The sequence below is a fragment of the Mobula hypostoma genome, chromosome 9 (genome assembly GCF_963921235.1).
Source record: "Mobula hypostoma chromosome 9, sMobHyp1.1, whole genome shotgun sequence".
NCBI classification, from domain to species: Eukaryota; Metazoa; Chordata; class Chondrichthyes; order Myliobatiformes; family Myliobatidae; genus Mobula; species Mobula hypostoma.
The window spans coordinates 131,964,389-131,980,041 of record NC_086105.1 but is presented as its reverse complement, the minus strand read 5'-3'; the positions used below and the strand labels follow the sequence as shown (position 1 = coordinate 131,980,041).

General features: G+C 45.1%; 1 protein-coding gene across 2 annotated transcripts; it reads right to left on the bottom strand.

Annotated features, from left to right (window-relative positions):
* Positions 1-224: 224 nt before the first annotated feature.
* socs1a (suppressor of cytokine signaling 1a) lies at positions 225-2,599 on the bottom strand. Of its 2 annotated transcripts, none has more exons than XM_063057485.1 (2): positions 2,244-2,599; positions 225-1,203 (listed from the first exon to the last, which is right to left on the bottom strand). In XM_063057485.1, exon 2 carries the CDS (start codon positions 1,129-1,131, stop codon positions 496-498), a length of 636 nt encoding a protein of 211 aa, XP_062913555.1. In that variant the 5' UTR covers positions 1,132-1,203; positions 2,244-2,599; the 3' UTR covers positions 225-495. The 2 variants fall into 2 exon arrangements, with proteins under 2 accessions (XP_062913555.1, XP_062913557.1); XM_063057487.1 differs by lacking the exon at positions 2,244-2,599 and adding an exon at positions 1,407-1,439.
* Positions 2,600-15,653: the final 13,054 nt, after the last annotated feature.

Below are 15,653 nucleotides of genomic sequence, written 5' to 3'. Positions count from 1 at the left end.
GTAATAAAGACCAGGCACCCTGAAACTCTAGCCAAAGTGACGATATATTTCTACTTAGGTGTGTGCTAAAAGTCCTGAGGACTCTAATTAGAATTCCAGACCAAACAGGAACAATGGAAGATTAAAAACGTCCCAACAAAAGTGTAATTTTAAATCTTTCACAATATATTTTGTTTTATTACAAAATGAATTAAGAATATTATAACTCTGCACGGCAGAAAAAATACAGTGGGTCACAAACCCCACATAGTGTAAACATTTTCTTTTTGTCTGTAAACAGTCATGAAATGGTTCAAGTTTTCTCCAAAACTAAAACACAATGCTACAAAGAGAAATACCCCAAATAGGACCGAACATTAGAATTCCATTGATTTGGTGGTCCCCTTTTCTTCACAGATCGCTAAGTGAAGGTTGGGGTGGGGTGAGGTGGATTGGTGAGGGTGGGTGGGGTGGGGTGTCCAGAAGGAAGGGAGAAAAGAGGGTAATGCTGCTTTTTTAAATGCGGAATGGAAACGTGTTCAGGTAATCCTTCAGGACCTTATTTAAGGGGAGGTGGTCAATGCTGTCTCTCCCATAGGACTCAATAATCCTCTTTCTGCAGATTTCTTGCAAGGGCTGCAGCTTGACTTTTCTCAGAGGTTTGGAGAGAAGGCTCCTTGGTGCTGTTGTGAAATGTTCAATTAGCTTCAAGACACAGCTGAAAAACTCCGTGCTACCATCCAAACTGAACTGTCCATCCTTAAACCGAATCCTGAAGCTGACAAGAGCAGTGGCAGTTTTGACACTGAGGGAGAAAAAATAATCCTTTTGTTTGCTGTCTCTGATGAGAAATGTCCCCACAGGTTCAGATTTAAGTTTGTTGTGTGCCACCTCCACTGACATTGGGCCCCAGTAGAAGCCACTGTTCTCCAAGTATCTGCAAGTCTTATTGATGATGAGGAAGTCCGAGTAAGATTTGAAGGGTCTGAAGTGTGTTTCCACCTGGCGGTTGCTGGTGTTACACCTTGCTGGCTGGTGTCCATGGTTGGGCTGCTGGAGGCCATGGTTGTGCTCTGTGGGTTCCAGTATCTGAGGCTCTAGATGGTCCCTGGCGTTGGCAGCTTTGTCAGTCAGATTGCGGTCTGCCACCATCCTATAGCATGGATGATCCTGGGAGGTCTCCCATAGCTAGAGGCTTCACTGTGATGCAGATAATTAGCAACCCTGGAAGGGAAGAGGAAACAAGTGAGTCAGCAAGTTCCTGTAAATGTGCCAAATGTGAAAATAAAATATGCCAGTAATGTAAACGATTCTCGTATCACTGAATTAGAAACTAAAATCAAAAACGTAATTTTGATACTGATATCTCTATGAAAGATCCAACTGGTCCACAGGCTGATCAAACTGCGCAATAGAAGCTAACTTACTCATAACGATAGTGTAGGAAATCCCATGCTCACGTCCTTTCTAAGTTTGATCACCCAGGGCAGTTCTTGCCATCTCAAGTACTTAAAAACTCTGTAAATACCCAGAAGGCAGGCGCCAACCACAGAGCGACTACAGCTAATGAACCCAAATCTACCGCTGGAACCCAATTTGGGTCACTGTAAACCGGGAGTGCAGGAAACTCCGCAATTATACATCTCGGTCTTCCTCCCCAACTCTGGTCAAACTAATTATTTTTCTCTGCCTCCGCTAGTGCCTGCGACCATTCCCACCTCTGCCCAGATGTTGGTGCACTTCCGCGCATCTGCACGTTATTTCAAGCACCTTTGATGTGGTCCTGTCCATGAAATACAAGCGATGCATCACGCAAGCCAGAAGGCCGCTTTCTAGGTGGGCTTCCAGCTTTCAGCCCTGATGCCTTGGGGTAGATGTCACGGATTACCGCCTGCTCTGCAGGTACTAGAGAAGCCTCCGAATCTGTGTGCATTCTTGATTACAATAGCGGTAAAGAGTATTAACGTTCCCTCACCCCGCCGTGCACAGGGAATCGAATCTCCAAGCTCTCACTGAAAACTATCGTTTAATTGCTTTAATGGTCACCGGGAATCTTTAACAAGATTTTTTTTTGCCTGCAAGCCTTAAGTATGAATTAACCTACTCCCACTCTCCCATTTGCACACATCTCCCATCTGCAGAATTCCTCGTTTGCTGTCATTTGCACTGTTATTTTGACATCTGCAAAATGCATTTAATATTTGAGTGCCGACTCTGTCATTTCACAAACAATGCAACGTAACCTTTAACTACGCCGTTCTTACCTTCTGCATCAGGCTTGGATCTCCGGAGAACTTAAAAGAAAGATTCCAAACGTCCTTTGCAGAGGACGAGGTGCCGAGAAAGTCCGTTCGCTTGGACGAGCTGTAGCAGCAGCGAGTGGCTGGAGTCTCGGTGAATGCTGAGTTGTGCTCCCTGAGTAGTGAACTGTATGATCAATAAACCGTGCCTCTTTACACATTTACAGGGCTCCGAGAAGCCAGGCACATTCATCGCCTCTTGTTAGATCTGGTCTGGAGTCTGAATCTGACATCAGTAGTTTTATATCACCTGCCCTCCTCTGTTCCGATTCGAGGAAATCACCTGCTTTCAACCGACCAGTCCCGTCTCGTATACTTCACTTTCGGTTTCATTTCTAAGCAATTCTAAGAACTGTGTTTATATTTCAGGTCGCTGAATGTTCTGTTTTCTGTGGAAGTGTTACTCAGAGAGCAAGTTTTTTTTAAGCCTCGCACGGCCAAATGAAGGCGCGGGTACAGCGGCAGACGAGGGAATGAGGCATTTGAGTGTGAGAGGTGGAAAGAGTGTTTAGACCGGAGACAGGGGTGGGGGGGAGGGGTAGATACCGGAGCAACTTTGCGGTGAGAGAGACAGAAAGTGTACGGAGTGGTGAGCAAAGAGATGGAGGGGGACGAACAGAGAGAGATGGCGAATTGAAGACCGGACAAATTCCACCTCGGAGCCGAGTGTGCTTGGACTAGAGCTCGGCTCTAGAACAGGAAAGACCTCTCGGTTCCTCCTCGGACCCAGCATGGATTACTGGTCATTTGTTTGAAAGAAAGCCCTGTCGAAGGCGGTCGGCGTTTACCGCTTTACGGGGCAGGAAGGGCCCGTTTTTACCCGACAACCCAGGCTGCTGCAGTTTACGGTCAGGGCAGAGCTCTCAGGGTCGATGTCGGGAGTGGGACTGCCGGGAGTGGGGGAGGGCTGGAACAGCCCCTCGTTAGTGCTGGCGCTAGGAGCACTGGTTTTAGAAGCTCGGCCAGGTTGAATGATACTCTTCTATCGCGCCTGGTCGAAACAAAACGTCGTTAGTTGCTGCAGATGGGTACTAGTTTGTGCCTCAATTTAAAGCGGATTATGCGGTCCTTTAAACTCAGTAGTGTTTATGGGATCTTGCTGTGCAGCATCTGCGTTCTTACTTCAGAACAAGACTTTACACTTCAGAAGGACTTATAGCTCTCAGACACTAGGGGCAGCCAAATGTTAGCATTTGTTTAGAAGCCAGCTGCTTTGAAAATTGAAAGAGTAATGCTCCGTTTTGAGGCCGCCCCCTTTTTACTGTAAAAGAAAATGCCTGGAAAAGTCGTCGAGGAGAATGATTACCACTTATCATATTAAATAGATCTGTAGGACACATCCAGTCACAGCGAAAATCCCTTCCAGTAAACGGTGACTGCAGCGTGTACCCACTGAATAGTTTTAGTTCTGTGTGTTGGAGGATGGGGGTTCACCTTAGAAAAAAAGTGATAGTTTCAAAGATGCCCGGGCCCACCTGTTGTGGGGCGGTCGGGCCTAGTTTGAAGCGAAGGAGCTCATGTGAATGATGGTAAATAGGGGCCGCGGTGCGCAGCCGAGCCGCCGAGTGAGATCCGGTCGCTGGTGCGCGCACACTGCCTGACAGAGGCTTCTGCTCAAGAGTTTGATAGTCAAGTTCAGGAAAGGTGGTTGAGGGTTTCCTGGAATTGGTTTCTGACCTCCTTTAGACAAAGTGATGCGCAGTTCAGATTTCGGGGAAGAGCCACCACATCAATGAAACTGCAAATTATCAACCTTCTCCATTATACAAAAAGGCGGCAACAGCAGCAGCGTCACCGATGATAATTGTCAGTCGACCCTCCTCCCCCTCCATTTCTGTGAATCAAACCCAATTCTTCATCCCTCTGTAGGTTGCATTCTGACTAGATTAGGGGGTCGCCGGGAACTAGGAGGGATGGTTTCATTTTTAAAAGGCGATGTCTCAAAAAGGCGGCATGGCCATTGCTACCATCAGGGAGGAGGTACACGAGTTGGAAGACCACTGAACATTTTAGGAACAGCTCCTTCCCCTCCGTCATCAGATTTATGAACTCTTTTTGCAATATTTATATAATTGTAATTTATAGTTTTTTTATGTGCTGTATTGTACTCACATCTTGCGACACATGTCAGTGATATTAAACGTGATTTTCAACGGGGCTTCAGATCCAGGTGCCTGGTTGGATTTGATTACTGTCATAGTGTGATACCGCTGCTTCACACCTTCTTAGTCAACTATATCTGTATTAGTGTCGCCAGTGTAAGATTGTGGTTCGTTTTCTGTAAGCTCGTTCTGAAATGCAGTAAAGGAGCGCCGGGAGAGAGCATCAGAGTTTTGCAATTTGCATAGTTTCCTGAATGTGTGAAACACCTTTAAGTCTTGACATCACGCTGGGCGATTCCAGCACACACACTGTACCCTAATGTGCTCACCTGCGATTTCTCTCGCCGCCGCTTTAATGTCTGGCATCAACTTTTAAACAAGTGCTACTGAATTTAAATGGAACAACCTCGAATAAATTCATCAATTAAAATCTGGAAATAAAACAAAGCGAGTGATGGAAAGTTGAAATAAAAATAAAATGAATATGATGGCACTACTCTTGGATATCGGGCAGAATTTGTGGAGAGGAAAAATGTTTTGGATTACTATGAAGAAAGATCTTCACTATGAAATGTGACCTTTCGTTTTTTCCTCTGGACTTTATTCCCTAAGGTATAAGAGAATGAGGGGAAATTTGATAGAGGTATGCAACATTATGAAGGGTATATAGGGAAAATGAAAGTAGACCGAGGTTGGGCGAGACTAGGTCATAGGTTAAAGGTGAACTATTTAAGGGAACCCTGATGGGGGAACTTCACTCAGGTGGTGCTAGTGTGGGACCAGGTGCCAGCTGAAGTGGTGGATGTGAATTTGATTTCAACGTTAAAGAGAAATTTGGATAGGTGCATGGATGTCTATGGTTTGGGGGCAGGTTGATGGGCCTAGGCAGAATAGCAGTTTGGTATGGAGTAAATAGGCTGAAGGGCCTTCTGTGCTGTAGTGCTCTACAACTCTGTGGGCCTGCTAAGTATTTGCAACAGTATTTTATTACTATTGAGCATATATCCTTGAAAATCCATACAATGTGGGATTTTTGTAGGCCAGGGTGTTATGGTTAACGGATCCAAGGTTGGGTATAGATCAGATTCAAAGGGCAGAATGACATTCTGTTTTTTTTCCATGTTCCCGTGGCCTGGTATTCCGCTGTGCAATTCTAGGGACCTTAGGCTTGGCATTTCCTTTTGGGCTGGAGTGAGAAAACATGAGAGTATTGTGAGCAGGCTTGGGCCCCCCTATCTAAGAAAAGACTGGGAGACCGCTTTGCTGAACATCTACGCTCTGTCCGCCAGAGAAAGCAGGATCTCCCAGTGGCCACACATTTTAATTCCACATCCCATTCCCATTCTGACATGTCTATCCACGGCCTCCTCTACTGTAAAGATGAAGCCACACTCAGGTTGGAGGAACAACACCTTATATTCCGTCTGGGTAGCCTCCAACCTGATGGCATGAACATTGACTTCTCTAACTTCCGCTAGGCCCCACCTCCCCCTCGTACCCCATCTGTTACTCTTTTTTATGCACACATTCTTTCTCTCACTCTCCTTTTTCTCCCTCTGTCCCTCTGAATATACCTCTTGCCCATCCTCTGGGTCAACCCCCCCCCGTCTTTCTTCCCGGACCTCCTGTCCCATGATCCTCTCGTATCCCCTTCTGCCTATCACCTGTCCAGCTCTCGGCTCCATCCCTCCCCCTCCTGTCTTCTCCTATCATTTTGCATCTCCCCCTCCCCCTCCAGCTTTCAAATCCCTTACTCACTCTTCCTTCAGTTAGTCCTGACGAAGGGTCTCGGCCTGAAACGTCGACTGCGCCTCTTCCTATAGATGCTGCCTGGCCTGCTGCGTTCACCAGCAACTTTGATGTGTGTTGTAAGAAAAGACGTGCTGACATTGGAGAAGGTCCAGAGGAGAGTCACAAGATTGATCCTGGGAATGAAAGGGTTAATGCATTAGGAGAATTTGTTGGCTCTGGGCCTGACCTGCTGAGGATTTCCAGCAACACACATCAAAGTTGGATTTCCAGGATTTTCTGGTTTTATTTCAGATTTCCAGTATTCTGCTTTGTGACTTTATCTGGAATTTTTCACAATGTAATTTCTACCATCCACTCATTCCCAGAGGTAGCAGGCATTGGATCTGATAAACTGTGTGAGACTTCTGAGATTACACTGGTGTTGTTGATAAGTGTTTTAGCATGTGTACATTTGACTGTGAGTAAATTCAACATGGAACACAGAACAGTGCAGCACAAGAACAGATATTTTGGCCCACAATATTTGTGCTGAACACAATGTCAAATGGCACTGAATCTCTAAACACAAGAGAATCCAATGAAAAATCTTAGACTGAAACATTTATTAGATGCTGCCTGACCTGCTGAGTTCCTCCAGCATTGTATGTGTGTTAATCTCGTCTGCCTGCAAGTGATCTCATATTCATGAACCAATCTTAAAAGTCTCTTAATCTCCATGTTTGTATCTGCTTCTACCACCACTCCTGGGCATCCTGTTACAGACACCCACCACTCTCTGCGCAATCTATGCAAAACTGTATGTGTGACTTGTAATATGGAACAGTATGAATAAGATTAGCAGCACTGAGCCAGAAGCTGGAGGAGGGGAGGTTCCATTTGTTTGGCCAGCACTTCTTTTAGACGGATGAATAATGGTGTAGGTGAATGCTATATTTAGATGATTTTTTTTGTTTGCTCTGTGGGAGTAGTGATGCACAAACTGGCCAGGACCACAAAAGTAGTTGTGATGATGGTTACACACATAAAAGTTGCTGGTGAATGCAGCAGGCCAGGCAGCATCTCTAGGAAGAGGTGCAGTCGACATCCTGACGAAGGGTCTCGGCCTGAAATGTCGACTGCACCTCTTCCTAGAGATGCTGCCTGGCCTGCTGCGTTCACCAGCAACTTTTATGTGTGTTGCTTGAATTTCCAGCATCTGCAGAATTCCTGTTGTTTGTGATGATGGTTAGTTAGTCATGAGTTAACAGCCTAGACACTGGATTGTGCTTGAGCTGAGGGAGATGTGGGGACAATTCCATCAAGTGCTGCTGGAAGGTTATCAACTCAGTGAAGGATCTACCCAAAACTTGTCAGTCTTCCAGCACCGTAAGATGTCTGTAAGGGAACAAAAGCTAATCAAAGGCCCAATCTGTTCTGATGTACACATGACAAATAAATCTGAATCTCGAATTTTACTGACTGACACAGTCCAGGCTTCAGGAGTATGCACTTACAGATGGACTGAAATTCAGTGCTACGAATGCTAAGACTTTGTGGAGTAAAACCATAGAATAGAATCCTTTTGCTACCTCACATGGCGGGGCAAAGTTGGGTGGTGAAACCCCTCGAACAATGAAAGGAGTGTCACCTCTGGGAACCACATGAGGGACAATGGTGCTTTATTTGTCTGTGTTTTATTCCTTCAAAGTTTACACAACTAAATCTACTCACCATGAACGTAAAAGTTCTTTTAGCACTGTTTTGTCCTTTTATATATTTTTTAATCACGAATATACTCTGGTTTTTAAAGGAAAAGAATATGTTTCACACAGCAATTGAGGGTCAATTCAGAACGCATCAAATGTTTGAGTTCATGAGGTAATATCGCAGCTCTATTAAACTCTGGTTAGACCACACTGGAGTATTATGTTCAATCTGGCCACCTCATTACAGGAAAGATGTTGAAGCTGTAGAGAGGGTGCAGGATGCTACCTGGATTAGGGAACATGATTTATGAGGAAAGACTTAGCAAGCTTTTCACTTCGAAGTGAAGAAAGACGAGAGACAATTTGATAGAGATGTATAAGATGAGAAGAGACACAAGTAGGATGGACAGCAATGGTGAATACCAGAGAACACCCTTTTAGGGTGAGTGGGGGGATAGTTTAGGCGAGATGTCAGAGGTAGGTTTTTTTTGCACAGAGAGCGGTGGGTGCATGAAACGTCCTGCCAGGGGTGGTGGAAGAGGCAAATACATTGGGATAGTTAAGAGACTCTTGGATAGGCACATGGATGGAAGAAAAATGGAAGGTGGGTCTGAGTAGGTGGCAAGGGGATGGTCGTGGGGTAAGTTAAATGGTGGCACAACATCATGGGCCAAAGAGCCTGTTCCGTGCTATACCATTCTACGTTCAAAAGCACTTTGTTCCTCTCAATACTTTCTCTGGAGGCTGCTTCATAGGCTGTAGCAATGCTCACAACAGTGGAAGAGGCACGTGGGTTGAGGGTGGGGCAGGCAGGATGAAAGTTGAAGGGGTCACCCAGTTCCGGTGACCTGCGTGTTCAAACTTGACCTTGGATACTGCTTATGTGGATTTTGCACTTCCTCCTAACAATTCCATGGGCTTTCTCCCCCGATGTTCTGGCTTCCCAAAGGCATGCTGGTCAGTTCAATGGCTACTGTACGTTGCCCTCTAATGTAGTGGGTAGCAGAAGAATTGGGGGAGAAAGTGGAGGAACAGGAATGATGGATATGCTCTGAAAGCTGCAGGGTCAAATAACCTTCTGCAATGTATAAAATAGGAGATGGAAAGAGTTAAACCTGGTAAACTGGAATCAAATACAGAAGCTCACAATTTCACTTTGGCGTGCTGGGGATCTTTCCTTTTCCTCTCAGATATATATTAACATAAGCAAAAAGTCCAGTAAAATTGCTTCTAATTATTAATTATGCTTTTAAGAGCCTTTACTTAGGCTGCATATATTGCAAAGTGACCACTGTAACTAGCCAGTCACCAGCAAATTTATCAGCAGGAGTTGGACATATCCTCCCCATTTCCAGCCAATCCATCTACCAACTCTAACTATCAAGGCTGTCTTCTTTCTCACAAGGATTGGTTCAGCAGTGAGATTCACCCAACCCCAGTAACCAGCACAGTGTATGGCTTCAGCCATATCTGGCTTCTGTTCCCAGCATCACTCTTAAAGCTGCCTGGGATTTCCGAGGTGCTGACTAGCTTCTCGAATTTCCAGTAATGGACTCTTCCTCCTCTCCTTCACCATTCCCCATCCCTTTTTGCTCTCTCACCTTATCTCCTTGCCTGCCCACATCACCTTCCCCTGGTGTTTGCCCCCCCCCACTTTCCTTTCTTCCATGGCCTTCTGTCCTCTCCTATCAGATTCCCCCTTCTCCAGCCCTGTATCTCTTTCACCAATCAACTTCCCAACTCTTTACTTCACCCCCCCCCCAGTTTCACCTATCACCTTTGTGTTTCTCCCTCCCCTTCCTCCACCTTTTAACCCTACTCATCTTCTTTTCTCTAGGCCTGCAGATGGGTTTCGGGCATGAAACTTCGACTGTACTCGTTTCCATAGACGCTGCCTGGCCTGCTGAGTTCCTCCACCGCTTGGTGTGTGTTGCCGCACTTTTCCTTCTCTGTTTCACAGATGGTTGATTTTGATGATGGCCACGTTCTTCCACAAGGGCCCAGGAGAGAGAGCACTGTCACAAACAATCAGAATCAGAATCAGGTTTAATATCACCGTCGTATATCATGACATGTGTTAACTTTGCGATACTAATGCATTACAGTACAATGTAATACATGATAAATATTGTCAGTATATATGTATATTAAATGAAGTTAAAATACGTAGTGCAAAAACAGAAATAAATACGAAAAAGTAGTGAGGTAGTGTTCATGGGTTCAATATCCATTTAAAATTCAGATGGGAGAGGGAAAGAAGTTGCCTCCCGCAGGGATTGCTCACTACATGACTCGCTTGTCCAGTCGTCCCGTCCCACTGATCTCCCTCCTGGCTCATACCCTTGCAAGTGGAAGAAGTGCTACACCTCCCCCTACACCTCCTCCCTCACCACCTTTCAGGACCCCAAACAGTCCTTCCAGGTGAGGCGACACTTCACCTGTGAGTTGGTTGGGGTCATCTACTGTGTCTGGTGCTCCCGGTGTGGTCTCCTGAACATCGGTGAGACCCGACATAGATTGGGAGACCGCTTCGCTGAGCACCTACGCTCCGTCCACCAGAAAAATTACGGTCTCCCAGTAGCCACTCATTTTAATTCCGCTTTCTGTTCCCATTCTGACATGTCAGTCCATGGCCACCTCTACTGTCGTGATGAGGCCACACTCCGGTTGGAGGAGCAACACCTTATATCCATCTGGGCACCCTCCAACCTGATGGCATAACATAAATTTCTTAAACTTCACCATTCAACCCCCTGCCCCACCACCATTCCTCATTCCCTTTTCCCTCTCTCAATTTATCTCCTTACCTGCCCATCACCTCCCTCCGCTGTTCTTCCCCCATTTCTTTCTTCCATGGCTTTCTGTCTTCTCCTCTCAGATTCCCCCTTCTCCAGCTCTGTATCTATTTCACCAGTCAACTTCCCAGCTCTTTGCTCCCCCCTCCACCCACCTTCTAACCCTGGCTCCTCATCTTTTTTTCTCTAGTCCTGCTGAAGGATTTCAGCCCAAAACGTCAACTGTGCTCTTTTCCATAGATGCTGCCTGGCCTGCTGAGTTCCTCCAGCATTTTGTGTTCGTGTGTTGCCTGAGTGCGTGCCTTCAGCCTTCTGTTCCTTCTTCTTGCTGGTAAGAATGAGAAGAGCTCTAAACAAGCTCTCTGCACAGCTCTCGGGGCCTGTGGAAGCACGCAGCCTCCCTCTAGGCCATTATCTAGAAAATTCAGCCCATCCTATGAATAGAATTTTCAGCTCAGGATCACTTTACGTTATATTTAAATCAGAAAGCAATTAGCTATTTCAACGGAATGATTTGGAAAAACTCAACCCAATACACTGGACCACCTTAGGGGAACAATTATCTTGTGTGAGCTGTGGTTAATTAGCACCATGTGTTTACGACATGCAATGCTTCCCACAGGGCATTGATGTTCTGCATAATGCAACTCTGAAATGGGCATGTGTATGCTATCGGCTAATAAATATGTTTAAAAGATTCAGAAATGATGTTTTATTTTTATGGAGTATCTTTCATGATTCAGACTTTCCAAACTAATTTACAGTTGGTTAAGTCTTATAAAGTTGCACAGCAGAGAAACCCCCAGCCATCAGTTTCCACTTAATATGTAGCTAATCAAAAATGGCAGCATCCGACGCTGCAGATGCTGAAATCTTGAGCAAAAATAACACAAGCTTGTTGGAGGGGTGTATTGGTCAGGCATCGTCTGTGCAGGCAAAGGGATGGCTGTTGTTACAGGTCAGGGCACCGCGTCAGGACTGCGACGGTAGAGAAAAGATAATGAGCGCCTGAATCAGGTTTATTATCACTGTTGGCTTGCGACAGCAGGACAGTGAAATACATTAACTTTAATATCAAAAAAATATATTGTAAAAAGGCTTAGTGCAAAAAGAGAGAAAGAACAGTGAGATAGTGGGTTCATTGTCCATTCAGAAATCTGATGGCAGAAGGGAAGAAGCCGTTCCTAAAACACAGAGAGTGTGTCTTCCAGCTTCTGTGCCTCCTCTCAGATGGTTGTAATGAAACAAGGGCATGTCCTGGTGATCCTTAACGATGGATGCAGCTTTCCTGAGGCATCACCTTTTGAAAATGTCCTCGATGGTGGGGAGGCAGGTGCCCGTGATGGATCTTGCCGAGTGCAGAGAGGTGAGAGGGGTTGGTGAGGCTGGGGCTGCTAGTATCGGGGACCGGTGGAATCAGGTGAGACGGAGGCTGATAGGTAGACGGGGCTGGTTGAGGAATTTTTTTGAGGGCATCACAGTCATTTTCCCGTTGTTCTTTGATATACAAATACAGTATTTGGGAATTCAAACCAGTCGGGTTTATTCAGAATAATGTAAATGTAGAGCATATCTATGTTGACATCAGGCTTTGCCATTCATTAGCTGATGTCAAAACTATGTTTCCTTTTATTTTCCTTCAAACCAAATATGATGGTATCACTTCAAATATCTAAAGCCGACTTTTGTTTTAGGGTGTGACAGTAAAATGTATTTACAAAAAAAAAGCTCTGTGGGTGGCCTAATTTGCATGACTTAGGTGTCTAAAAGAAGAGTCATAGAGAAGTACAGCGCAGGAACCTTTGGCCTATTTAGTCCATGCCAAAACCGTTTAAACTGCCTATTCCAATCGACCTGCATGGGGACAGTAGCCCTCCATACCCCTACCATCCATGTACAGTACCTATTGAAACTGCTCTTCAACATAGACATCGAGCTTGCATGCTCCACTTGTGCTGGCAGCTCATTCCATACATACTCTCACGACGCTCAGAGTGAAGAGGTTTCTCCTCATGTTTCCCTTAAACTTCTCACCTTTCACCCTTAGCCCATGACCTCTGGTTGTAGTCCCACCCAACCTGAGTGGAAAAGAAAGCCTACTTGCATTTACCCTCTCTGCACCCCTCATAATTTTGTATACCTCTATCAACTCTCCTCTCAGTCTTCTACGTTCTAAAGAATACAGTTCTAACCTGTTCAATCTTTCCTTAAGACTCAGGTCCTCCAGACCCGGCAACATCCTTGTAAATTTTCTCTGTACTCTTTCAACCTTATTTACATCTTTCCTGTAGGTAGGAGACCAAAACTGTGCACAATACTCCAAATTAGGTGTCACCAACATCTTATACAACTTCAACATAACATCCCACTTTTGGTAATGTGCCGAAAGCTTTCTTTAGGACTCTATCTACCCATGACTCCACTCCCAACGAATTATGAACCTGTATTTCCAGATCCCTTTATTCTACCACACTCCTCAGGGACCTACTGTTCTCTATGCAAGACCTACCCTGGTTGGTCCTACCAAAGTGCAACACCTCGCACTTGTCTGCATTAAATTCCATCTGTCATTTATCAGCACATTTTTCCAGCTGATCCAGACCCCTCTGCAAGCCATGATAGCCTTCCTCGCTGCCCACTATACCCTCAATCTTGGTGTCATCTGCAAATTTGCTGATCCAATTAACCCCACATTATCATCCAGATCACTGGTGTAGAAGACAAACAACAAAGGACCCAGCACTGATCCCTGTAGCACACCACTAATCACAGGCCTCCAGTCAGAGAGGCAATCGTTCACCGCCACTCTCTGGCTTCTTCCGCAAAGCCAGTGTCTAATCCAATTTACGACCTCACCTTGAATGCTGAGCGACTGAACCTTTCTTGACCAACCTCCCAAGTAGGATCTTGTCAAAGGCCTTGCTAAAGTCCATGTAGACAACAGCCACTGCATTGCCTTCATCCACTTTCCTGGTAACTTCCTCAAGAAACTCTATAAGATCGGGTAGACATGATCTACCATGCTCAAAGCCATGCTGACTATCCTTAATCAGTCCCTGTCTATCCATATACTCATATATCCGGTCCTTTAGAATACCTTGTAATTGCTTTCCTACAAGTGATGTCAGACTCACTGGCCTATTGTTTCCTGGTTTCTGTTTAGAGCGTTTTTAAAACAGTGGAACAACATTAACTCTCCTCTAATTCTCTGGTACCTCTCCTTTCACTAAGGATTATTTAAATATCTCTGCTAGTATCCCGGCATTTTCTGTACCTGTCACCCATAGGGTCCAAGGGAACATCTTGTCAGGTCCTTGGGATTTATCCATCCTGATTTGCCTCAGGAAAGCAAGCACTTCCTCCTCTGGAACCTCTACAGGGTCCATGAAGTTGATGCCACTTTGCCTCATTTCCATGGACAGTATCTGTCTCCCAAGTAAATACAGATGCAAAGAATACATTTAAAATCTCCCCCATCTGTCATGGCTCCACTCATGTATAATCATTCTGATCTTCCAGAGGACAAAGTTTGTTCTTTTCAATCCTTTTACTCATAACATACCTGTAGAATCCCACAGGATTCTCCTTCACTTTGTCTGCTAAAGCAAGGTCATGCCTTCTTTTAGTCCTGCAGATTCCTTCCTTCAGTATTCGCTTGCATCTCTTGTACTCCATAAACACCTACCTGTGTATGCCTGCTATGCACCTCCTCTTTTCTCTTACCCAGGGCCTCAGTACCTCTTGAAAACTAAAGTTCCCTACGCTTGGTTTCTTTACCTTTTATTCTGACAGGCACATACAAGCTTTGTACTCTCAAAATTTCTTTTTTGAAGGCCTCCCTCTTTCCAAGTACACCTTTGCCAGGAAACAGCCTGCCCTAATCTACACTTGCCAGATCAATACCTGTAGGAAAGTAGGAAACTTAATGCTCAATATTCAGTTGTTAAATTGTCTTGACATTAATTTTGTGTGTTTATGATCAATGGTTGATTGCCCCATGCTGGATTACAGTCGCATTAATGTGTTCTTTCTCATATCCATACAGGAGTCAGACAACCATGTATATGGTACAAATGAACAGAGTTATTTTGTGTGTGCTGATAGAAAGTGTAGTTTGGAAATGGCTGACAAACCTACATGGAAGATCTAATGTGTGACCTCTGTAGTATGGACAGCCATTGTAGCCATTGAACACCAGCTACCATGCAGTCCTGGCAGAGTGAGGTCTTTGTCCAATGACAAAGAGACCCAAAGGGCTCAAGACCAGGGTTTGCAGTATTGATATGTGACCAATAACATAAACATACATGGACACACTTACAGAAACTTGTCCACCCTTGTCAGTTACATAGACGTTTGCATACGTGTGCACGCGCGCGCGCGCACACACACACACACACACACACACACACACACACACACACATACCCCCATTTTGACATTCACACACTAATCACATACACTCACTCAACCACACAAACTTTTTTGTTGGATATATTTAAAGTGGTTGATAGGTGTTGATTTATTTAGTTAGACTCCACGCAGAATAAGTTCTTCTTGCCCTTCGAGCCATGCCCAGCAACCTCTTGATTTAATCTTAGCCCAATAAAAGGACAATTTACAATGACCAATTAACTACCAACCAGTGGGTCTTTGGACTGTGGGAGGAAACCAGAGCACCCAAAGGAAATCCACGCAATCATAGGGAGAACACACAGGCAGTGGTGGGAGTTGACCCTGGGTCGCTGGTACCGTAAGGCATGTTAACCACTACACCACCATGCCACCTTGATTAGTAAGGTGCCACCTTGATTAGAAGGCAGGAGAATGGTGCAGAGAAGGAATAATAAATCAGGCATGATTGAGGGGCAGGGCAGATTTGATGGGCCAAAATGGCCTAATTATATTCTTATAACTTATAGACTTATACAACAGATAGGAATACACACACACACACACACACACACACACACACACAGAGACACATATACACACACACATTTTTGCACAGTTACAACCTGAGCTCACTCCTGCACCCAC